The 9,066-nt window shown below is 38.0% G+C and overlaps 1 protein-coding gene across 1 annotated transcript; it reads left to right on the top strand.

Annotated features, from left to right (window-relative positions):
* The first annotated feature begins 2,018 nt into the window (after positions 1-2,018).
* LOC114687492 lies at positions 2,019-6,514 on the top strand. The gene is made up of 2 exons (XM_028862115.2): positions 2,019-2,125; positions 5,842-6,514. The coding sequence occupies exons 1-2, from the start codon at positions 2,097-2,099 to the stop codon at positions 6,512-6,514; spliced, it is 702 nt and encodes a 233-aa protein (XP_028717948.1). The 5' UTR covers positions 2,019-2,096.
* Positions 6,515-9,066: the final 2,552 nt, after the last annotated feature.

Below are 9,066 nucleotides of genomic sequence, written 5' to 3'. Positions count from 1 at the left end.
AACTATGAACCAAAGGCTGAGGGGCTCCCAGCTGGATCAGGCCCTCTGAATAGGTGAGACATTTGATTGGCTTGATCAGTTTGGGAGGCATCTAGGCAGTGGGACCAAGTCCTGTGCTCATTGCATGAATTGGCTGTTTGAAACCAGGAACTTATGCAGGGACACTTGGCTTAGTCTGGGAGGAAGGGACTGGACCTGCCTGGACTGAGTCTACCAAGTTGATCACAGTCCTCGGGGAGGACTTGTCCTAGAGGAGGTGGGAATGGAGGGTGGGCTGGGGTAAGGGGAGGGCGTGGGAGGGGGGAGAATAGGGGAACCCATGGCTGATATGTAGAACTGAATGGTATTGTAAAATAAAAAATATATATCACAAAAAAAAAATAAAATAAAATAAAATAAAATATAAGAAAAAAAAGAAATTCTTAAAAAATAAATATTCTAATAAACAATTTTAAATGTTACTTGTAACTTCTGTCCTAATAGTTTCATTTATTATTTATTTTTCCTAGGTTTTCACATGCTGTTATTGAAAAGAGCTTTTAAAGTAAACAGTTTTACATTTTCCCAGATACAGGAGTAATTTCTAAAGTGTTGTCATTAAATATAATGTTGGATCATGATTTTAGAATATTCTGTTTTTAGAAATATTCTGTAAGAACTGTGATGGGATGGGGGTTGAATACAGTAAAAAAACCTGCTTACTATTTTATGAGATAATTACTTTCGCTCACTTAATCCAATATATAAATTTCCTAATTAAATATTAATTTAAAAAAGATTGTAGGAGTCAGAGGTTGTGGACAACTCTTAGAAAACAGTATCCTGGAGACACCACAGAACTGATGTCACATAAGAACTCAGAAAGACTTTACAAGCACATACGACCCATACTCATTCAAACAGGACGATATGCCAGTGTATAACAGTGTAACAGAAACAAAGAATCATCACTAACCAAGAAGCTATTTGCAACTGATACCTGTTTGGAAAAAGATTGTACAATGGCACATAATTGTACATACTCACTGCATTCCAGTGTAGGCCTCATGAACAGGAATAGTTGGCCAACAGAAAACTTATGCTATGTGTTGATTTTGCATTTTTTATTTCTAGTAATTTATTTGTTTATTTATTTATTTATTTATTTATTTATTTTGGAGAGAAGGAGGGAGGGGGAGGGAGGGAGAGTGAGAGAGAGAGAGAGAGAGAGAGAGAGAGAGAGAGAGAGAGAGAGAGAGAGAGAACACAAATGCACAGAAGTTTATGTGGTTAGAGATGAGGGAAACAGAAGGAATAGAAAAAGTTTTGAAGGGGAAATTCATGATCAAATTATGTTGTATAAGGAAGCTTTTTAGATTAAAAATAAATTAGTTAATTATTCCTTTAATACTTTTCATATGACAGGAACATTAATTCCTGTGATCCTTTAAGACCATATGGCCTAACACTGGCTCATTGCTCACAATGTGCCATTAGTCTCTGGTAGCCAAGGAAACAAGAGAACTTTCAGAGTCATTTTTGCTACAGTTGGCAGATACTAACATTTGGACTTCATACAAGACACAAAGAGGTAAGTATTTTATGTCTTCCACGTGGTTTTTATTAATCACTTTCAATTTCAAGGGCCAAAGAAGGCCCCTGACATATGATTAGGATGTTACTTGAAATCTTTTCAATCTGAGTATATCTTCATGATATCTTAAGGATTGGGAAGCCCACTGCTAGTCTTTGAGGGCTATGGAGCCTGCACTGACTGTTATACTTGTGAAGTTTCATGAAACTGAGTACATGAATTAGACTCTTTGTGTTGTTTTCCTAGTTATAAAATGGGGATATTGATAGTGTGGATCTCATTGGAGGGACAAGAATATCAGATGGGCCAATACCTCTGAAGTGTATAAATGAGACTCCAACTAAACATGTGAAAGGAATGGAAAGATTTGTTCAGGCATGGGGTTGGGGAGACACTGTTCTGAGCTAAAATACCTGTCTAATACAACCTCTTTTACTGAAGGTTTTCTACCTCTTGTGTGACTCCCTGTCTGGTCAACATTTCTTGTTATTTGGAAGATGTTTATGATCCTGGATTCTTTGAAATGGATCTCCTGACCCATGATACACAAAGGTAAAAGCTTAATATAAGCTACAAGGAAGCTTTCAAATCGTATATTTCTGAGCACCATACATCTACTTCATAGTATTCAGACATGGGCAGAACCAGATCCTGCCAGGCTAGCTCATTTGTCTAGGACAAAGACATTCTCCACCCTGTTTCTAGTTGTGTTTCAAAATTCACTGCTTCTGTAGTCCCTGCCTCAGTTTTGCCTTGGCAAGGAAGAGGGTGTTACTCAAGCCACCATCAACTCCAAACCCATCTTGCTGATGTAACTTCCCAAGTAGTACAGCTACCTCCTTCTTCCAGTTAGGAAGCACATTCCACAGAGGCTATGGAGCAGTGGGTAGCTAGTAAAGAAATTTTCCTGTCAAGGAGATACAGTTTGTTGGCCCCTCAAACCTTCTGCATGGTCAATAGCAATCTCATTTTCTACATGCCTTAGCTTCCTATCTTTCTGCTCAAGGACTCAGTGGTATCCCTCAGGGCATATTCATGAATATTAACATTATATACAAAGATATGAAATAGAAGTTATCTAAGTGGATTTAATCATACAGTAAATATGGAGTTGTAATTTAGTACAAAAGAAGATATTTGTTCAATAAGGTAGTCAGGATACATCAAATGTTTCAACCGAAAGAACCAAATGTTGAAAGTGGAATTTGAGTAATTTATGAGAAATTATTCATCTGCCCTTATGATTTCCATGTAGATTTCAATTTTGTGGCACAGAAAAAAGAATTCAGATTTTCATACATGTTCATCAATCATACATGCACAAGCACAAGCATCAAGCATGAACACATATGCAAAAATACACACACACACACACACACACACACACACACACACACACACATATATATATATATATATATATATATATATATTGAGGTATGGAATTTTGACATCATGTCACTGGGTGTACCATGTGAAACATTTGTCATTTTGCTTGGTTCTTTCAGTAGACAATATAGGTGAGTTCAGTTTATTTCCACTAATCACTACCAAAATTTAGAAATGAAATTATTGTGAGCATTCCCCTGATTATTTTGCTCATATAAGTTACTTATACTTAGGCATTGCAAACACAGCTGAAATAAGCATCATCTTAAATATGATATTGAAAACTTTTTTACTATTAATTCCAAGCATTAAAATTCTTAGGTAACAGAACGGGACTGGAGAGATGGCTCAGAGCATGGACTGATTTTCCAGAGGACGCAGATTCAATTCCCAGCACCCACATGGCAGCTCACAATTCTCTGTAATTCCAGTTCCATGGAATCTGGCACCCTCACACAGACATACACGCAGGCAGGCAAGACACCAATGCAAAGAAAAGAAAAATAAAGTTTAAAAAAGGAACCATAGCCACATGTTTGTAAAGGAAAATTGCAATATTACTACAAAATATTATTTTCATACACAGTTGTCATGCATTGAAAGTTTTTTACTCTTTCTTAATTAAGTTCAGATTAAAAGATCACCAAAGTTTGGAAGAACTTTTTCATGGGCTCTCATGATTTTATAAATATTGGCTCCTCTTAAAGTCTCCAAGTCTTGAGGGAAAACTTTTATGAAGCCCAAGCTGTTTCCTCTTGTTGACTGTTTAGTTAATCTATGCAAAAATAAATCTTCTGAAGATTCAAAGTCTTTAAACATACTTAGAGGAAGCAATTATTTCCAGAAGTTTCTTCCTAGACTGTCTCTCTTCAATAATGGTAATCTTTTGTTGTTCCTCACAAATGCTTCTGATAAAGGAATTTCAAGTAATGGAACTGAAACTATTTGAAAATAAATCTATTCCTTAATATATAACAGAAGGCTGATTCATCTAATGTGGCTTAGGTGTTTATGCTGATTTGGGTAAGTGCAGAAAGACTCCTGTTTACCTTGGTGGTTTTATTATCAGATACCCACAAGGAACTAAAGTTTTGCTCTACTTCCTTGGGAACATAATCTGTGATGAGGTGGAGATGTGTGCAGTGATAGCTACAGGAATACACAGCTTTAATCCCAAGGTGCTGAACACTTAATCCAGTTGAGATTCTTGGAAAGGAGATTTAAAGAAATAAGTAAATAATTATACTCTTCACAGGCTTTGTTTTCTGGAGTGAGTTTTGAGTACTCTCCTTAATCTTTTACAGTTTAATGAAGATACTCGGGAAAATAGATTTGGATTTACTTGGAATGTCATAAAATTGATGACTTTTGTGGTTCTCACCAGGTATATTTAAAAGGCTCCTTTTGATGAAGTGGCAGTTTGGGTGACACTTTCTATATTCAGTTTGCCTCAGAGTGAAGGCTAAATACAAAGAAATAGTAAAATAATTATTCTCAAACTAAAAATTCTCATTGAACTTGCTTTTAAAACTATAAGTTACATATAAGTTACATTTTTACATTTATTTGTGTGTGTGTAGACATGTACATTGCCACAGCATGCACATGGATGTCAGAGGTTAACTTGTAGGCATGGTCCTTTTTTCCATCATGTGGGTTCCAGGGATAAAGCTCACATTGTCAGACAGAAGGGTTGGTGACTTCATCCACTGAGCCATCTTGTGTACCCTCAACTAATATTTTTCTGTAAACAAAGATTTGATATATCAAGACCCACTAAATCTGAATATAGCCCATTTCATTAGAAAATGCTCTTAAAGGAAACATAATTGTTTTAAAAAGATATGATTCAGTATAACTCAGAAAATGTGAATTTGGTTAATGCATATCTAAGGCAATTTTATTAACAGAGTAATTCAAATAATGTCTATCACCTTTCCACTTACATATTGCATTACAACAAAAGTGCTTATCAAAAAAGAAAAGAGAAAACAACACAGCACTGATTTTTTTCTTTTTGTTTTTTTTTGAGACAGGGTTGCTTTCTGTAACCTTGGCTGTCCTGGAACTCACTCTGTACATCAGTCTTGCCTCGAATTCACAGAGATCTGCCTGACTCTGCCACATAAGTGCTAGAATTAAAGGCATATACCACCACTGCCTATCTTCCATAGATTTTTTTAAAAAATACTATTTATTTACATACTGATTGATTTTATATGGGGTTTTGTCTGCAAGTATATCTACACACCAGAAGAGAGCATTGGATCCCATAGGACTGCAGTTATAGATGGTTGTGATCCACACTGTGAGTGCTAGGAATTGAACTCAGGTCCTCTGGAATAGCAGTCAGTGCTCTTAAGCACTGAGCCATCTCTGCAGCCCCACCACATCAATCTCAAAATATGAAGTATGAATAAAACAAATACAGTTTTGTTATTTGGGCTAAATCTTCATTTTTGGTTTAAAGAAATTATAAATATTACAATTAGAAGTGAAGCCTATCAGAAGTATGAATGAAAAATTTCAGAGGCTTTACTTATTTTTCATTTAATTCTAATTTTAAATGAATTGATGTGTGAAACAAGAAAAAATTCTTAGTAACAAATGCACACATAGATTTGAAAGATAGAGTGAAATTGCTAACCAAAACCTCCTATAGAGGGAACTTCTGCTATAGTCATGGAGTTTATGGCTTTTTACACTCTTATTTGTAGTATGTTGAATCCCAATACCTAGGTAGACTACTTAAATACAACTACATGACAGCAGGGACAAGGTATGAGAGTATAGTGCTCTGTAAACCATGACTCATTTTGTATTCCCAACTTCCCCTGTGTTCCTTGCTTTACTATATCCTTGTTCAATCTCTTCTTCAGATTTGCCAGTGCAATGGAATGCATCTTCAAGCTGAGTGGCCTCCTTTGCGGCCTATCAGCTTTGGTATTTGAGATAGTCATTGCAAGCAGCCAATGCTGGCGCCTGTGGGAATTCAACAACACGGTTGTGCAATTTGTGTCCTTTGGACTGTGGGAAGTTTACTACCCTCAAGAGTTTAATGTCTCAGGGACTGTAATCAAGATGCTGGTGCATACTCCTATCAATTCCACCTGGACAATTTCACCTGAATTCCAGTATGCACAGACCATGATAGTGTGGGCCATTCTGATGAAGCTTATAGTTCTGATTTTTGGTGCAGTCGCCATTAAGATCAGCTGCATGGAAGACCCATTCGTGGAGATGGAGATATATTGCTACAAGGTCTCTGCCTTAGTTTTGTGCATTAGCAGCCTCTTCACATTGGTTTCTGTGAGCTGGAACCACTTCGCAGATCATTATGGACAAACCACTCTTGACTTTCCGCCTAACTTTCCTGTTAGAAAAGAAGCATTGATAAACAAACAGTTTATTGCTGTCTTTCCAACAGCAGTACTGACAACCACCATGTCACTCTTTGGTGTGATCTTCCTTTTCTCTGAGATAAGCTCTTTGAAACTACAGAGTCAGGTGAAGTTCCAGCATGCATACATAGTGGGCGAACAAGAGGTCTAAAGTGAGGGCTCCTGTATTTGAAACATCTGTCAGAAGGTGCCTAGAACAAATTCGTTATTCATACACAGACCTCCTGTAATCATCAATTAATTCTAAATAAAGCATCAACTTGACTCTCTGAATGTGTCTAAATTACTTCCTCCTCTATCTGTCTTAAGTGTTCCTTTCTTTGAATGTTTTCACATCCTAAACTCTGAAGGCCATAATCATGTGTTCAGATATTTTCAACAAGCAGTTGCAGGCAAAAGCAATGGTGAAAGGCATGTTGAAAACAAACAGGACAAATACCAAGTGAAAGAAGGTTTGTAAGGTAGTTGCACCTAAGTAATGAAAAGTAACCACAGTTCTGTTTGGAGATCTCAGGTCTAATGAGGGCAGATCTGGAATTCCTTATTGTTAGCTCTGTAGACAGTATGTGCCCTTTGCATGGAGTAGGAAGGTAATGCTGTACAATGGGCAGTGGGCATCTACTGTCTTTCTGTTTGTGAATATCACAAATAGCCATGCAGAATAAGTGGTATGGAGATAAGAGGACTGCTTGTCTGAGTTATTTTTTCCTGTTTTACCTTCTGAATCATTGGGTTCAAACTCACATTAAGTTTGGTGGCAAACTCACTTAGCCACTGGGCAATCTTACTAGCCCCAAACCTACTCCATTTTACATTTCCAACCTCTGTGTCAATAGAATAAGGTTCATTTCATAGAATAAAAGAAATTTGCTGGCAAATGGTTGGAACTAGAAAAGAGCATCTTGAGTGACATAACACAAACACAGAAAGACAAAAATCATACATACTCACTTATAAGTGAATATTAGCCTTAAAGTAAAGGATAACCACACTACAATCCATTGACCCAGAGAAGCTAATTAACAAGGAGGGCTCAAGGTGGCACTTGACTATCTCACCATGAAAGTGTAATAGGATAGTCATCATTGGTGGATGGGGAGTGGTCTAGATGAATGCTAGGGATGAGAACAGGAGGGATCAGGTCAGAGGGGAGGTGGAGGAAGAGAGTATGGGGGGAATCATTGGATTTTGGAACATCTCTGGAATGAGCTAGAAACCTATTGCAATGGAAACTCCCAGCAGTCTATGAGACAACCCATCCCCCTCCATCATCCCCTCTTACTCCCATCCACTCTTTCTCTTCAGAAAAGGACAGGCCTCCCATGGATTTCACCCACCTATTGTATATCAAATTGCAGTGAGGCTAGGCACCTCCTCTTTTATTAAGATTGGATGAGAAATCTTTTAGGAGGAAAGGGTCCCAAAAGTAGACAACAGAGTCGGAGACAGCCCCTGCTCCCACTGTTAGGAGTCCCACAAGAAAACCAATCTACATACTTTATATATATATATATATATATATATATATATATATATATATATATATGGCCATGCCTATCCCCTATGGGCTATTTACTATGTCTCTGTTTCTATATGGATTCCCTTCTGAATCCCAATAAAGTCAGGCCTACCAGAACAGTCTTCAAACTGCAAGGTCTGGATGTTGACAAGAGGATCATATGTCAGATTTTTCTGGTACTCTGGACCACATCTTAACCATCTGTATAATCTTACTACTCTCATTAGTAGCTCTAGTCATATAGTTCCTGTGCCAGCTTTCCCTGGTGGATCCATAAGCCACACACTCATGCCATTTTTCCTCTTCACACTCCCAAGTTTCTTTGGGAACACAGCTCAAGCATTTATTTGCAGGATGATGTTCCCCATAACCCACTATGCTCAGTGCCATTCCCATATTCCCTGGCTTTGCTCTAGTGACACAAGTTACATCACTGATTTTCTCTGTCAGGTACCATGAGAACTGATCCTGCCTCATGTCTTGTATATTCTGATATTTACCAATGGATGCACACATTGCATAATCTCAGCTCTCAGAGCTATCTCCATGTCCCCAGGCCTACTTGTAATCACACAGTTAAGGAACTGCTTTTCCTGATGAGTGTCCCTGTACCACATACACCTACATAATCTCCCCAGACAAAGCTCTAGACTTGGATGCAGAATCAGACATCAGCTTTCTTTATGACTTTCAACTGACTTTTGCCATCTCTGGAATGGCAGACTGCACACTGGCTTTGCCTGGGGATTCCCCAAGAATGTCACTTCATAGTATCAAAACTGCACTTCCAATCCAACCAGTAGTCATGCAGCTCCTACACCAGAATTCACATTTGTGTTTCACCATCCCCACCTAATCTATTTCTACACATCAATTCCACACTGTGTTTGCAGGGATTAACACATAATTGGCCTGGTGTGTTTTCCCAGTCCTTGTGAACCAGTGCCTTCCCAACCCTCTCCGGCCTAGCTATGGAGAAGCAGTTCCTTCAACAGATTTCTCTGCAGAGTTCTCCGGAAATAAGTCCTGCACCATCTCCACTATCCAATGCCTACCTCCAGATGCACAGAAAGCATATTAGCTATGCCTGATGGAACTACCCAGAAGCTGTAATACTCTCTTGTATAGCACTCTAGCTCTGGGTTTGCAGATTTAATAATGTATTTGCTCTGTGAGTTCCAAAG

Source organism: Peromyscus leucopus, chromosome X (assembly GCF_004664715.2).
Source record: "Peromyscus leucopus breed LL Stock chromosome X, UCI_PerLeu_2.1, whole genome shotgun sequence".
Lineage (NCBI taxonomy): Eukaryota > Metazoa > Chordata > Mammalia > Rodentia > Cricetidae > Peromyscus > Peromyscus leucopus.
The sequence above is the reverse complement of the archived record's forward strand: the minus strand, read 5'-3'. Positions and strand labels throughout refer to the sequence as shown.

Bases quoted from the DNA above. Each gene is read 5' to 3' on its own strand.
- LOC114687492 (XM_028862115.2), top strand. From the start codon at position 2,097: ATGGATCTCCTGACCCATGATACACAAAG. The intron at 2,126-5,841 runs GTAAAAGCTTAA...TCTCTTCTTCAG, and splicing joins CTGACCCATGATACACAAAG to ATTTGCCAGTGCAATGGAAT.